At 53.1% G+C, this 14927-nt stretch overlaps 1 protein-coding gene across 4 annotated transcripts; it reads left to right on the top strand.

Annotated features, from left to right (window-relative positions):
• The first annotated feature begins 562 nt into the window (after positions 1 to 562).
• On the top strand, positions 563 to 7578 carry TCEA3 (transcription elongation factor A3). 4 transcript variants are annotated; one of them, XM_053998985.1, is made up of 14 exons: positions 758 to 917; positions 2415 to 2477; positions 2580 to 2685; positions 3001 to 3163; positions 3425 to 3493; positions 3690 to 3758; positions 3874 to 3966; positions 4229 to 4306; positions 4413 to 4579; positions 4876 to 4937; positions 5802 to 5951; positions 6484 to 6630; positions 6710 to 6781; positions 6919 to 7578. In XM_053998985.1, the coding sequence occupies exons 1-14, from the start codon at positions 849 to 851 to the stop codon at positions 6925 to 6927; spliced, it is 1317 nt and encodes a 438-aa protein (XP_053854960.1). In that variant the 5' UTR covers positions 758 to 848; the 3' UTR covers positions 6928 to 7578. The 4 variants fall into 4 exon arrangements, with proteins under 4 accessions (XP_053854961.1, XP_053854960.1, XP_053854958.1 ...); XM_053998986.1 differs by lacking the exon at positions 6919 to 7578 and having other exon boundaries at positions 563 to 917; positions 6710 to 6891; XM_053998983.1 differs by lacking the exon at positions 6919 to 7578 and having other exon boundaries at positions 3889 to 3966; positions 6710 to 6890.
• Positions 7579 to 14927: the final 7349 nt, after the last annotated feature.

Below are 14927 nucleotides of genomic sequence, written 5' to 3'. Positions count from 1 at the left end.
AGGGTTGTTGTCACCTATATATCTGGATGGCCTGTGCCCCATATTGCTGCCTGTCCAGCCAGGCCTGAGGGGCTCCTGCTCCTACCCCAGGCTGGCACACATCTCTGCTGTGCTTCAAAGACCTGCAGCGTGTCGTTTGTCACTGCGCAATCATGGAATGTTGGAAGGGGCCTTAAAGATCATTCCATCCATCCCCTGACATAGGGGGAACACCTTCCACTAGGCCAGGTTGCTCCAAGCCTGTCCATCCTGACCTTGGACGTTTCCAGGGATGGGGTATTCTCAGTACCAAAATACTCCAATATGTGGAGCACTCCAGTATAAGAACTATTCCTGTATACTGGAATTCCACGTATATTGGAACGTTCCAATGTGTGGAGTATAAAGATTATTTCCCCAGGGATCTTGCTGCTGGATCAACTTTGGGAAAAACAGAGCTTGCAGCACACTGCACTGTACCCGTGCCCCTGAGGATCCCCTGCCTAAACCATCCCGATGGCAAAGCCCCATCCCGGGCCCTGTCCCTCGGCACCCCGGGCTCCCCCTGGCCGCCACAGCCGCGCGTCCCGGAGCGCCCCGATGCGCACCTCCCCCGCTCTTGCAGCCGTGGTTCTCGGCTATATTTAGCCCTCCCCCGTGCTATTTTGCTTTCCTGGCAGGAGTTTATAACTGGCCGGGACAGCCCCACCTCCTTTCTGCTTCTCTCCCTTCCCTTCTCTTCCCTTCCCGACCCCTTTCCCCCTTTTCCCCTCCTCTCTGCTCCCTCCCACCCGGCTGCCCAGGGCCCCCATGTCAGCAGTGCCCAGCGGAGCCTGCAGCCAGCGCCCTGCTCCGCTGGAGCCTCCGCCATGGGGCCCGCTGAGGAGCTGGTCCGGATTGCCAAGAAACTGGATAAGATGGTGGCCAGGAAGAGCACGGTAAGGTGGCCGAGCTCCTCGGGGCATGTGCACATATTTAAACACATACATATTTGCTTGTGTACGTATTTACACACATGCTTATTTACACACGTGCTTGTTTACATGCATGTTTGAATGTTGCGTGGCTTGGGAAAGGGGGCGGGGGTGTTGCTTTTCACACCCCTCATGTTGTCCCTGTAGGCGCTGAGTGGATTTAAGGGGTGTTGCCTGTGTCACCTAATCCCAGCCACAAGACATCATAGTCAGCACCCAGGGGATTTAATTTTCCCTCTAATTTGGGGCTCTCCTGTACCCTACTGCTCCCAGACACTGGGATTTGGGGGCAAGGGGGCATTCGTCCCATGGGTGGCAGCTCCTGACACTGCTTGGCAGTGCCAGCTTGTGGGCGACAGGTGTTTGGCCCCCAGCCTGTGCACCAACAATCGATCAGTGCCAGGGCCAGAGGCTCGTGTACAGGCAAGAAAAAGCTCTGGGCTGGGGGATATAACACCCTCAATGCACCCTCAGGCACAGCCCTGCCTGTTGCAAAGTGTGCAAAGGGAGGGGAAAGGGTCAGTCACTGTTTCCTGGGTGGTTTTGGTGGTTGTGTTCTGGGGAAGCCGGGATCCAGCCCTGCCACCCTTGTGCCAAGTGAGGATCTGGGGATCCTGGTGAGCCAGTTACATGTGCAAAACCCAGCTCTCAGAGTTAATATTTGACTGTTTCCACTGGCCTTTGCCCTGACGAGGTGCAGGCTCCTGGCTGGGGTGGGGAGGGGGGGGCAGCACTGCCGTCTCTGTGGATCTGGTGCCTTTCTGGGATGCCAGTGCTTGGTATCAAACCAGATCCCATGGCTCTGCTTGCTGCCAGGAATTACCCAGGGGTCAAGGGACAGGGATTTTCCACACCTCTCTTGCTGCACTTTGGGATGGTACAGAGCCAGGGTCAGCACCTACAGCACAGAAATGTCCCTGCACCCATCAAACTGGGAGGATCTGATCCAGCCCAGATCCTCAATGGTGGGAGTCCATGGAACAGTGTCCCCAGGGGGGATACCTGGGAGCTGGTGTCTGCTGCTGGGGCTCTAAAAATACCAAGGATGAGGAGGAGAAAGAGAGGGAGGAGAAGGAAGGCTCTGTGCTGGACTATCTTTATCCCAGCTGCCACTGCAGGGTATGAGGATGAAATCCCGGGGCTTGTGTCCCATGGACCTTCTCACCCCTGGGTGGGGGACATTGGGAAATCCCCCAGCTGTCCCTAGCTCCCACCAGCCCAGATTTTTCTTGCAGATGGGGGTTTTCCCAAGTTTTAAGAAAAGCTCATGCTATCCATCTGGACATGTGACCTGGTGCTGGGATGGTGCAGCAGGATTTGGGTGTGGGACTTTTCTATCAGCATGAGAGGGTCAGGCAATTCCAGGGAGCAGCCCAGGGCTGCTTTCGGTTCTCCTGTCATGCTCTTCCTGTTGCTGCCTGGTGCCTCCTCGAGGGCTCCTGTGGCTTCTCCCTGCTGTAGGAAGGGGCACTGGATCTGCTCAAATCCCTTACTGGCTACACCATGACCATCCAGCTGCTCCAGGTGAGGGGGTTTGGGTGGAGGGACACCCCATGGGGTAGCTTGTCCTGTGCCCTGTGCCAGCCAGCACATCCCTAAGGATGTGTCCCTGGTGTGTGTCCCCAGACCACACGGATTGGAGTGGCTGTGAACTCAGTGAGGAAACATTGCTCAGATGAAGAGGTGGTAGCCTCAGCCAAAATTCTCATCAAAAACTGGAAGCGGCTTCTGGGTGAGTGATGCTGGAGGGAGACGAGACCCCCCGCAAAGCCTCAGTCCTTCCTGGGCCATCCCCTCACCTCAAGCCCCAATGCTTTCTAGGGGGATAGAGTGGAAACAGTTTAGAGCTAGGACATGCAGGCTCCTATAACCTGCAACCCAGATTTTCCAAGGGCTTGTTTTCACTCTGGGATAGAGTGGTGTAAATCAATGTGTGCCTCACCAAGGGCTGAGCATTTCCACAATCATTCCCCACCCCAGGATGCAGCTCTGCAGGTGCCCTGTGCTGGTTTGGGCTGTGACTGTGACATCCAAATCCTTCCTCCAGAATCCACCACCACAAAAAAAGAGAAGGATGCAGATAGGAAGAAGGAGAAGGACACAGATGGAGACAAGGAGAAGAAGGGGCTGGATGTTTCCAGCTGCCCTAGTGAAGGGGTGAAGCACAGCAAGGATACAGCTGAGAAGCACAGGGAGAAGCACAAGGAGAGGTGAGGGCTCCTGCCTGCTGTTGGGGGACACTAAGGCCAATATGAGACCACCCTCTGCTTGGTCTTTAAGAGTTTATCCATCTCTGCCTACCCATGGATGTCGGCAGCATCTCTGGAGACCTAGCTGCCTCTGGGACAGCACCAGGGCAGTTTTTGAAGGAGGGAGAAGTGGCCATTTTTTATTTCCCTTAAAACTAATTATTCCTTGGATGAGGTCATTTTGGTCACTGCTCTTCTGACCCCTGCGCTCTCTATCCCTAGGAAGCCCAGCAAGTGTGACTCTCATGCCACCACCACCCAGGGCCACTCTGCCAATTCCAGCCTGGAGAGGTACCTGCTGAAGGATGCCCTGACCCTCATGCCAGGCTCTGCCAGGCACTGCCAGCCCAGGGGAGGCTTTGCTGGCAGCCTGGGGTGGGGCTCAGGGATGGGGAATGCAGATGGACAAGATCCAGCTCACAGGTTGCCAGAGTATGCTGGGTTTGCTGAGAGCTTCTCTCCCTTCCTTTGGGCCTCCGTGGTGAAGAGAGTCCAGTGATGGCCGGAGCCCCACTGCGTCCTCCAAGAAATCACCTCTGGACGGCAAGAAAGAGAGGTGGGTGCTGGGCTGGGCGAAGATGGGAAAGGAGAGGAGAGACCCTAGTCCCTCACTGGGTTGTGGTTGGGGGTGTGATCCCACCACTTGTCCTAGTCGCTGCCCTCTGACATAGGGCTTGTCCTGCCAGGAGAGCCTCTACTGACTCCAGGTCCTCAACCTTCTCCTCCTCCTCCTCCTCCTCACAGAAGAGACTGTCAGGGGAGAGGTAAGGAGGGGGTGTCCCTGGGCAGTGTGGGGATGTTTTTAGGGACCCCCTTGGGGATACCCTGACCATGGAGGGGGTGACAAGTGGCTGGGATATTCCCTGGGAGGAGCAAATCCTCCCCTGGGGAGATTCCTGTTGGCTTCTGAGCGAGCGCTCTCATCGATGTGCTGATGCTTGAGGTCCTGCCACCAGTCCCTGCCCCCTGTCCTGCCTGCCCTGTCTCTGGTGTCATCCCCACTGTCCTGTTTCCTGCCACTCCCAGGAGAGCCTCTGTGGGCACCAGCCTCTCTCCAGCTCCCACCAGCTCCCAGAGAAACTCCAGTGACAGCAATGAGGAAAGGTAGGAGAGAGGAGGAAAGGTAGGAGAGACCCACTCCCCTTCGAAGGGACCCTGGCAGGTCCCTGCTGCTGTGCCAGGACCCTACCACCTGCCCGTGCCCCTCCAGGTGCCCCTGCAGAGCCAACAGCAGCAAGGTCAAAGCCGAGGTGCCACGAAGCCCCACCAGCCCCTCCTTCTCTGCCAGCCCCTGTTTCCTGGCCCCCTGCTATCTCACAGGGGACTCGGTGCGGGACAAGTGCATCGAGATGCTGACGGCTGCACTGCGCATGGATGGTGAGCAGTTCTGAGGGTGCTGGACCCCAGACTGGGCTATTTCTCTTATGGGACTGTCCTGATAGGAGCATTCAGCCCCAAAAGGAAAGAAAAATTGGTTGGGAGGGTCTCTGATAAGGGGGTTGGATGTGAGAATGCATCTTTTTAAGGTTCAAGATGGGTAAAACTAGGTATTTTAGAGATGGAGTGTCTGGGACAAGTACAGGGGGAGAGGTGAGATTTTCTGGGAGTGGTACAGTGAGACCTGGGTCTGTTTTCACACCTGAAAGTCACCCTTTAACCTCTCTACCCTTTAGATGACTACAAGGAGTTCAGTGTCAACTGCGAGAAGATGGCATCGGAGATTGAAGACCATATCCTTCGGGGGGCTAGGGGTCCCCAGGCTTCATCTGCTGGGGGGGCGTACGTGGGCTCAAGAGTGCTGCTGGGGACAGGACAGAGGGTGACAGAGATAAGGACAGAGGATGACAGACTCTGTTGTGCTCGTTGCCTGCAGAGGGAGCCCAGATCTCAGTGAGAGGATGCTGAGGCTGAGGCTGAAGCTGATGCTGAGCAAAGCATCTCCTGAGCACATGCCTTCGTACGGGGGTCTGTGTGTCCCCCCCATTCCCCTCTGGTCAGGGACCTGCCTTCATCCCTGGGGAAATAAATCCAAACCCAGCCAAAGCTTTTTCCATGAGCCTGCTGTAGGTGCCTATGTCTCCAGCCAGAACCAGTTTGTCACAATGTCCAGGCTGTACCATGCTGGAAGGGATGGAGCCACCTCTGCCCACTCCCAACTCAAGGCTTGGAGTTCTCCCGGTAGCCCCCTGAGACCAGGACCTACCCCAGGGTGGTTCACCTCCTGGGTGCTCTTTTTGGTGCCTCCCAGACTCTGTGCCCAAAGCTGCGACATCATCCTGTCCATACCCATGTTCTTTGGGAGGAGGGAGTAGACAGAGTCCTCTGCACCATGAACTTTTGTCCCAGCACAGGGCTTGGTGACAGTCCCTGACCCCCATAGCCTTGCCTGGGTGTTAGACATTCCAAGGAAATGCAAAGTAATTTTCCTCCCCACATCTCAAGCTGTGCTTCATCCTCTTAAAGCTAAGGATGGGGATACTTCCCACAGGGAGGAAAGCCCCACTGAGATCAGCCACCTCCATGTGACCATTGGCCCTGGTGACAGCAGCACCCAAGCTGGCATCCCCCTGTCTTGATTCCTTGACGGACCCCACATATCTTCCAGGAGCTGAAGAGCACAGACATGAAGTATCGCAACCGGGTGCGGAGCAGGATCAGCAACCTGAAGGACCCCAAGAACCCTGGTCTGCGGAGGAATGTGCTGTGTGGGGCCATCGAGCCCAGCCTCATCGCCCGCATGACTGCTGAGGTGGGCAGTGGGGTGCATGGGGCTGGTGCCTATGGATCTCTTCCATGCTGCCTCTGTAGTGCCCAAGTGCTGGGTCTTGGTTTGGTGCTGTCCATAGTGGGTTGTCCCAGCACCTCCCTCTCCCACCCCAGTGCTGAATGAGGCACAGGGAGCATTAGGAGAAAGCTAGCAGCACTGCTAGGTCCCCTTAAAGCCCTGCAGACCCCCAGCCCATCACAGATCTGGTTGTGGGATGTCACACTGGCAGGAATCAGGCTGGAGTGTCCCCATTTGTCCTCCTCAACCAGGGTCCACAAATCAGACTCCTCAGAAGCCCAGTTTTCCCTGTGAGGAGACAGATCCCTGCAGGCAGCAGTTTTAGTTTGAAGATGGAGTGGTTTTTTCTATCTGGATGGGTCTGAGCCCTCCAGCAAACACAGACAGCAGGATTAATCCTGTTTTGGGAGAGGATGGGGAAGGTGTTGGACTGTGGTACTTGGATGTGAGCAGAGCCATGGCCACACTGACCCATCCGGGCCAATGCTGGTGGCAGGAGATGGCCAGTGATGAGCTGAAGCAGCTGCGGAATGCCATGACCCAGGAGGCCATCCGGGAGCACCAGATGGCCAAGACAGGTGGCACTGTCACCGACCTTTTCCAGTGTGGCAAATGCAAGAAGAAGAACTGCACGTACAACCAGGTCAGGCCTGCTCTGCAGGGGACCTTGGCTTGGGGGATGCCATAAGGGCCTGCACTGATGCGGTGCTGCTCCACCCCAGGTACAGACACGCAGCGCCGATGAGCCCATGACAACATTCGTGCTGTGCAATGAGTGTGGGAACCGCTGGAAGGTCTGTAACCATCTGGGGAGAGGCTTTGGGCAACCCACCCCTTTCCTAGCCTTCAGGGGTAGCAGAGCCCCCTGAAGTGGTGCTTCGGTTTCTCGGTGAGGGCTTACCACCTGCCTTGGGCTCTGCTTCTCCTGCAGTTCTGCTGACGCTGCTGGCGATTGGGCTGGAGGGAACATGGTGCAAGACAAGATGCTGTGGCACCACACTAGGCAGCTGGGTTGGGGAGGAAGGGTCAGGGTGGCACCAATCCCTAAACCCCAGCTCCTTGTGCCCTTGCACTGGGCTCCCTCAAACATCCTGGCCTCCGGCAATGTCAAGTTCACTCAAGAAGGTCCCTGTGAATTCAATGGTTCTTCCCTGCAAATACCTGCCCTTTGATTGGGGTGTGCTGGGATCCCACTGGGAACAGACTCATTCCTGGAAAGGGAGACTGGTACAACTTGGGCAACATGTCCTTCCCTTAAAAACATTAGGACTTTGATGATCTGGGGGCAGGAGAGGCATTGCTCCATGGACATGGGGCTGTGCCTGGGAGCTGAGGGTGGCAGAGGGCCAGGTTTTAACCCAAACACCTTCCTCACCTAAGTGCACACAGAGGGAGGAGAGAGACATGGAGGGGACAGGGTGGGTGCAGGATATCCAGATGCTGTTGGGATGCCACTGTGCCCCTCTGCTCTGTGACAAATGGACCATCCATCCTGGCTTGAAGGCACTGTGTCCCAGGAAAAAAGGAAGGATGGCAGGGAGAGGAATGAGGAAGAACCCTTCCAGCCAGAGTAATAAAGGTGTGAACAATCTCTGCAGCACAAACTGTTTCCTAAGATGGGTTTGGGACCTCTGTCTCGAGTTTATAGCTCCCCAGCTTAAGCCTCAAGGTTGTCCAAGATCCAACATGTATCTCAAGTCCACCAGCCCCAGCTTGGGATATAACCATGGCTTGCTGCTCATCCATCACCTGACTGGTGATTAAAGACCTTTAATTAAGGCTGGGGCAGCTCCCTGGTTTGGTCTGGATGCTGCAGGCTGCCCCATGGCAGTGGCGAGCACTTCGTTTTATTTCTCATCAGCTGGAGAGGTGGAACCATGGCTGCACCAGCAAATGCTGATATTGCCCCCCCACACACACCTTCTGTGGGCAGGAGGTATAGACAAGAGCCCTCAGGACCTGTGTTGCAGCTCCAGCCCCACATGGGGCTGGTCATGACCATGCAATGATGGAGAGGCCCTTATAGTCCCTGCCAGGGGTTGATTTACCCACTCCAAGGCTCCAGGTTTGGATGCTCCAAAGCTTCAGTCTGGTGTGCACCAGCTTCAGAGGCTGGTGTCTCTTCCTGCCTCTCCCTGCCTATCTCTGCATGAATCACAGAATCATTTCAGTTGGAAAAGACCTCCAAGATAATTGAGCGCAACTGCTCTCCTAGCACTGCCAAGCCCACTACTAACTACATGTCCCCAGTGCCACATCAACACATTTTTTAAATCCCTCCAGGTGACTCCAAGGAGATGCTGAATCTTCTATCTGATGGAGTTTTTATATTGAACTTTCAACCTGCAACACTTTAAACAATCCCACAGAGTGTCCAACCCCAGCCAGGCTTCCCCTTGTGGGGACAGCCACTACTGGTGCTGCCAGACCACAGCCCTTCCCCAAGGACTGTCCTCAGCCACCTCAGGGACACTCTGTTCCATAGAATCTGGCACATGGCCAGTTTTACTTTCACAATCCTGACTGGCCCAGGGGTCACCACCCCCCATACTCCAGTCCCTCTAGCTCTCCCACAGCACGAGGCTTTGCTGCTGCCCTTCTCCCCCGCATTTTCCAGCCTTGAGAAAACAATCAGAACTTTGCTGTTCTGTGGTTTCCTTGGCAACCCCATTTCCCCATCCTCTCACTTTATGCATCTGTAACTCCCCTGGCCCTGGTCAGCGACCCCCAAAGCACAGTGGCAGGTCCCTGTGCACAGGGATGGAGCAGGAGATGATGTGTCCTGTCTACCACCAGGACAGCTGATCCTGGACAGACCCTCAGCCAGGGCTTCCCAAGCACCTGGGCTTATTGGAAAGGAATGGAGTAGCTGCTGGTGGTTCATGTCTCTGAACTGAAGTGAATTAAAGCAGTTTTGGAGCCAGCCTTTACCTCTCTGTGTGGGTCCTAGTGCTCCTGCTGTGCACAGGGTACCCGGAGAAGCTGTGGCTGCCCCATCCCTGGAAGTGTCCAAGGCCAGGCTGGACAGTGCTTGGAGCAACCCAGTCTAGTGGAAGGTGTCCCTGCCCATGGCAGGGGATGGAATGAGAAGAGCTTTAAGGTCCCTTCCAACCCAAACCATTCCATGATTCCATGACTGGCAGCCTCTGTGACAAACTGAGCAGATTCCCTTGCCCATTCCCATGCTTACTTCCAATCAATAGGCACAGGTGCTCACTGTCTCCCCAGACCTCAAACCCACATGCAGCATTTATCTGGAGACAGCCACAGGCTCTTGGCATGATTCACTTTGCTGTCATCAGTAGACAGGATTCAATCTCTTAGGAAAACTGCCCATGACTCCCACCTTGCATCATGGCCTCTCCCACAGGTGACAACACTGGGGTCATGCTCAGCATGGTGGGCACAGGGCAAGGGGACAGCCCTGCTCAGGAATTGGGCTGACTTCCTTTAAAAAGCAGGAAAACACAGCCCTGGGGTGGTTTAGGGAGGGCAGGAATGATGCAGAGGGTGCTGTGTGGGTTGGGGGGAGTCCAGAAAACTCCCTGTGCCTTGGTGACCTGGGAAATATGCCCAATGTGCCCCCAACACTTGAACTCCAACAGCTCTTCCCCAAATCCCTGAAGGCTGGTCAGTATCTCAAAAGCTGAGCAGACTCTGCACCAGCCTGGTACTTGATGCAAATGAAAGCTAGAGCTGTAGAGCTCTAAATTTTTTAGGAAAATCTCAGCTGCTGCACTTACTTTGAGCTATGGCTCAGCCAAAGCCTTCCAAACACTGGGCTTTTTATTCAGCTTTTTTGTTTTAATAAACCCCTAAGCACTGGTTTTCCTAAACACAAGGTGCTGCTTCTGCTACAAGGGCAGGAGAAGACGGGGAATGCAGGGCTTTGGGTCTGGATTCCATAGGGGTCATTGTGAAAGGATGCAGTGGTATGGTGATCCCTAGACACCTGGAGGAACCGGGCATAGGTATCTGGCAGGACACTCCCAGCACTGAATGACACACAAATAGCACTGAAGCAGGAGAATAAAAAAATCGCTGGGCCTCCTTCTGGTTCCAGCCCCAGGTTGGGATACAAATGGAATTTCCTTTCTCTTTCATTGTTTTGTCTTGATGTGAGTGATTAAATTGCTTTGGAGCAGCTCTGAAAAAATTAGTGATTGCCCAGACAGCCACATGATCCAGCCTGGATCTTCAGCCAAGCCAAAATACTTGAAGCAAAACCATGGATTTGAGCTGACTGGGTATTTGCTTTGGGGTGTTTCTCCTGGGGTAAAAAAAAAAAAAAAAAAAAAAAAAAAAAAAAAAAAAAAAAAGGAAGAGGAAAATTTGTTTTTATCTGCAGTGTTTGCAGTCCATTGGAAGGAAATTATTCATCGAGGTGTGTGGCTGCAATTCTGCACACCAGGCTTTGTGATGATTAAAAGCATCCAAAGATCCCAAACTGGACTCAGACCTTTATTTCTAATGTGGAGTGTGTTGCATGGAAAATTACAGAATATACCTTTCCTAAAGAAAAACCCCATGATCCTTTTTTTCCCTGGCCAGAGAGGTTTGCTGAGTCTGCAGAGTACTTTGATCTAAGCCTTCCTAAAATCACAGTGCTTGGCACAGACCTTTATTTTTCCCTCCATTAGCTGAATTTGCAGAGAACTGAGCAAAGATCCCCTGTTAAAAGCAAAAATCCCTCCACAAAATACATTTTTTTCCTCACTTTCAGCTGGAATCATGCACACATTTCCCTCTTACAGCCAGGATGGAGGAGACAACACCAAAAAAAACCCCAAAAAATGCTATAAAATACCCCAATTCCCTCAAAGCATACAAATTCCCATCTCTGTGCTTCCCACATCAGTAAGTTGACCTAAATATTGCAGAGAAAAAAAAAGACCTTGGATTTTTTGCCTGACACTTTTTTCCCTCCCTGCCAGGAGTTCTTGGGCGCTTGGCAATTAGGAATTGTGAATTAATCTTGAGTGATATAATGAAGTGCCAGGTGGCTGGAGGACAGAGCTGGTGAACAAGGGGGCGATGGGAAGGGGGAAGTTGCTCTACAGATTAACATGGTTTAGGACAGGTTTAGTGCAGGTAGAGCACCCAAGGTGAGGAGAAAGAGGAGGCAGAGCCTGGGGGGCTCAATGCAATATGCTCAATGCAATGCTGAATATTCAGGCTCATCCCTACTCCGTGACCCTCTGCATCAAAATGTGTGGACCAGGCAGGGCTTGTGTTGCAGAGGAAAAATTATCTTTGCACGTTTTCTAACCCTGATTTGCTTCTAATGTCCCCAGAGTATCTTTCCACCTGCTTTACACCATCCCAGAGTCTCCCAGCCCCATGTCAGTTATTTATTGAGGAAAAATACCCCAGGAAGGCAGGTTGGACAGGTCCCAAGCTCTTCCCTCAGCCATATCTGTGTCATAGAACCACAAAGTTCTTGGAGTGTGAGGGGATCTTAAAGCCCATCTAGTCCCACCCCCTGCCACTATCCCAGGTTACTCCAAGCCCTGCCCAGCCTGGCCTTGGACACTTCCAGGGATGGGGCACCCACAGCTGTTCTGGGCACCCTGTGCCAGCGCCTCTCCACCCTCACAGGGAAGAATTCCTTCCCAATATCTCATCTAACCCTGCCATCTGGCAGTGGAAAGCAATTCCCCCTTGTCCTGCTACTCCAGACCCTTGTAAATAGTCTCTGTCTTTCTTGACAGCTCCTTCAGGTTCTGGAAGGCCACAATTAGGTGACCTCAAAGTCTCTTTTCCAGGCTGAACAATCCCAACTGTTTCAGCTCTTTGCCTTTTCTCCAAGGTCTCTGGGAACCTGAAAGTCGAGAGCAGCTGTCACTGAGGGCCAGGTTCTTCCAACAAACAGCCCTGTCTTTCCAAAGTGAGGATATAAATAGTGTGTCCTGTAACGCTGCCATTACCCAGGAGCTGTGCCACGGCCGCTCGCAGCAAGCCCCTTACCCACAGCAGCCAATTTATTCCCAGCTCTGGCAGGGTCAGCAACCATCAGGGAAACAAATGCTAATTAATAGCACTGTGCAAAGCAGCCGGTCTGGGCATGGCATGTAATTAGTGAACCAACTGCACCCGCCACAGTGCTGGGGCTGTGGGGAAAGAGGCTATGGAGCAGCCACCGAGGAGGGACCACTGCAGTTCTGGCTATAACTCAGGATGAGGGCACTAATTGCTCTGGAGACACATGTGCCATGCTGCCATCAGCGAGCCTGTGACACTCCGTGGTGTGTGTGCTCCCATCCCTCTGATCCCTACACCACCCTTCCTGGTCCAACCCCCATCCCTGCTGTCCATGCTCCCTCTGCCCCAGCCGTTTTGCAGGTAAATGTGACATTTCCTCGAGGCAGGAAAGATGCTTGGAATATAAAAACTCCTGATGGTGGGAGATGCGGAGCCCAGGGAGGAATCGTGCTAATGCCCTTACATCTCTGCTGTGGTGAGTCATCCAGGCCCTCAGAGGATCCCGGCTGTGCTTGGATACAGGGAAGGTAGAAGCACAAGGCAAAACAAAAAATTGCTTTGCTCAGAAGATATCTTGGTTACAGCAAGGACTAAAAATTGTCCCCTTGGCACCCACCCTCAGCTCTGGTCCCACAGCCATGGGGAGGAGGGGGTGTTGTGATGTTGAGTGGGCAAGAAGGGCTGCATTTGTGGGAGAAATGGGAACACTTAGCCTGGAACATTCAAGTTGTTAATGGAGTGCAGTTATTAGCGGAAGAGAGGAGGATGGGTCTTTCCATCAGGCTGATGGGAAAAATCCATTCTGGGATTGGGAATTAGGTTGGAGCATCACCTTGAAGTTGGTTATGGGCAAACACTGCCCCCCTTCATTGCTGCTCTGATGCTCCCAGTCACTCTGCCACATCCATATGGATGTGTGTGTGTTGCTCCTTGATGAGGACTGGGGGATAACTCCTGGGAGCTGTGGCATTCCTGACTAAGTTTTACTGCCTACTGTGCCATGGGAGGGCAAGCCAAGAAGGGCAAGTTAAAACCCCAAATTTAAAAAGATCTTTTAAATCAACAACATTTTATCTAAGCCAACACCTCCCTCAGCCAGGGCTGCTCCTGACATGGCTCTGCCTCCACCAAACCCAGCAGCGGGAAGGGATTTACACATCAAATATCCTCTCCCTCAACCTGCTGAAACTGAAACCTTGGGAGACAGGAAAAATCTGTTTCCAGGCATTTTCTTCTCCATGTAAATAAGTATCTATTGGCAGAATATTTCCTTCTGCCTAAGGCTTTTACTGGACATCAGTTATTTAATCTTGCTCTTTTAAATCCTTGTGTTTGGCTCTCAGCTGCTTCACCCATCTCAGAGCAGGGATGTTGGCACTTTGTGTTTAGAAAATATGTATCTGTATTTAGATAGGCAGACAGATAGCTGTGGAAGAAGAGCTGTTCCAATCATTAAATCACCGCTTTCAATTTTTCCTTATTACTAGTCTTCGTTTAACCACAGGCCAGATTGGCCTAGTGTTCCCCGGGGACAGCCCAGCTGAGCCCAGTAGGTTTGCAGCTCTAAAAAGGGTCTTAAGAAAAAAAAAAAAAATCACCCCCATCTGATAATCAGAGAGGATATCTTCCCTGAAAATGTCTTCCCAAGGCAGAGGCATTCAGGAAGGGGACAATGATGTTGCTGGAGTGTGATACTGGCTTCCTGCTAGGCTGGGATATTTTCAGAAAGGAAGAATGGGAGAGTAGGTGGGAGAAAGATCCCAGCACATTTGCAAAATGCAGGCAGTGAAAGGGTGGGTTTTGTGCTTTTCAGAAGAAGAAAGAAAAGAGGGAGAGAAATCATCTTCTCTGATCAGCTGTCTGAGGTTCTGCAGGCTGGAGAGGCTGGAGGAGGGGGAGCTGCCTTTGAAGCTGGTAGAGGCTGAGCACAGCAGCCTTTGCTGTCACTGCTCCTCTTTCTCTGGCTCTTTCCTGTTCCTGTCCTCTTCCTGGATTGGGAGCCCACCCTCAGGATGGCCAAAATGCCCAGCATTGGGATGTCAGTGGTGCTCTCACGGCAGGGTACAAACAGAGCCAGAGATTTCCTCTGAGACCCAGCACCAAATTCCTTTCCCTGGTGTCTCTTGCTTTTCCCTGTGTAACACCCTGGCCAAGGAAGAGCTATGTCATCCCACCTGCTCTCCAGAGGTGATGGCTGATGGACTGGGAATGTTGGCAGAGGCTCTGCCCCATGGCTTGGCATTGCCCCTGGCAGCAGGGAGGGAAGCAGGTGGCTGTCTTGGAAAAATACAGCACAGGGCATCCACCCTGTGGATGGAGGGCGTGCTGCCCTCTCTGGGTGCTCTCCCAAGGCCACTAGGACCTTGGGATACCTGTAACCACGACTGCTCCCATGTCATTGCTTCCCTGACCTCTACATGTTGGCTCCTGGCACAAAAACTAAGAGCTGGTGGAAGCTGATGCTCTTTCTGCAGCTCCTGATGCCTCCAGGTCCAAATCACCTAAATCTCAATCCTTTAGCCCCACACCAAACCAGATCCAAACCTTCCTGTGCTTTTCCACCAGGTTTCCACTGAGAGGGAAACCAAACCAAATCCTGACCCCAAACCAAATCACCCCATGGGCTTCTGCAGGAGCATGAAAAAGGGGAGGGAAGACCCAGGGTCTGAGTCCAGAGCAAGAGGCTCTGAAGCTGCGCTTTGTGATTTGGCACAGTTAGAGAGCAGCAGGATTGCAGCTGACCTGGATTCCCAACATCAAAGTCAACTCCTGCTTCTTCCCCAGCATCTCCAGAGCCCTCCAAGGAGATGGATCAATGAGCTGAACAGCCACATGTCCATCTCATCCAGTACTGGAATCCAGGGCTGCAGGTGATGGCAGGACCATCTCCCCTGCACTGTGGCTCAGAACTAAAAAGCTGCACAAAATGTAACATTTATATGCTGAGAAAGAAGCCTG

Source organism: Vidua macroura, chromosome 25 (assembly GCF_024509145.1).
Source record: "Vidua macroura isolate BioBank_ID:100142 chromosome 25, ASM2450914v1, whole genome shotgun sequence".
Taxonomy (NCBI): domain Eukaryota; kingdom Metazoa; phylum Chordata; class Aves; order Passeriformes; family Viduidae; genus Vidua; species Vidua macroura.
This window is presented reverse-complemented; position numbering and strand designations above follow the sequence as displayed.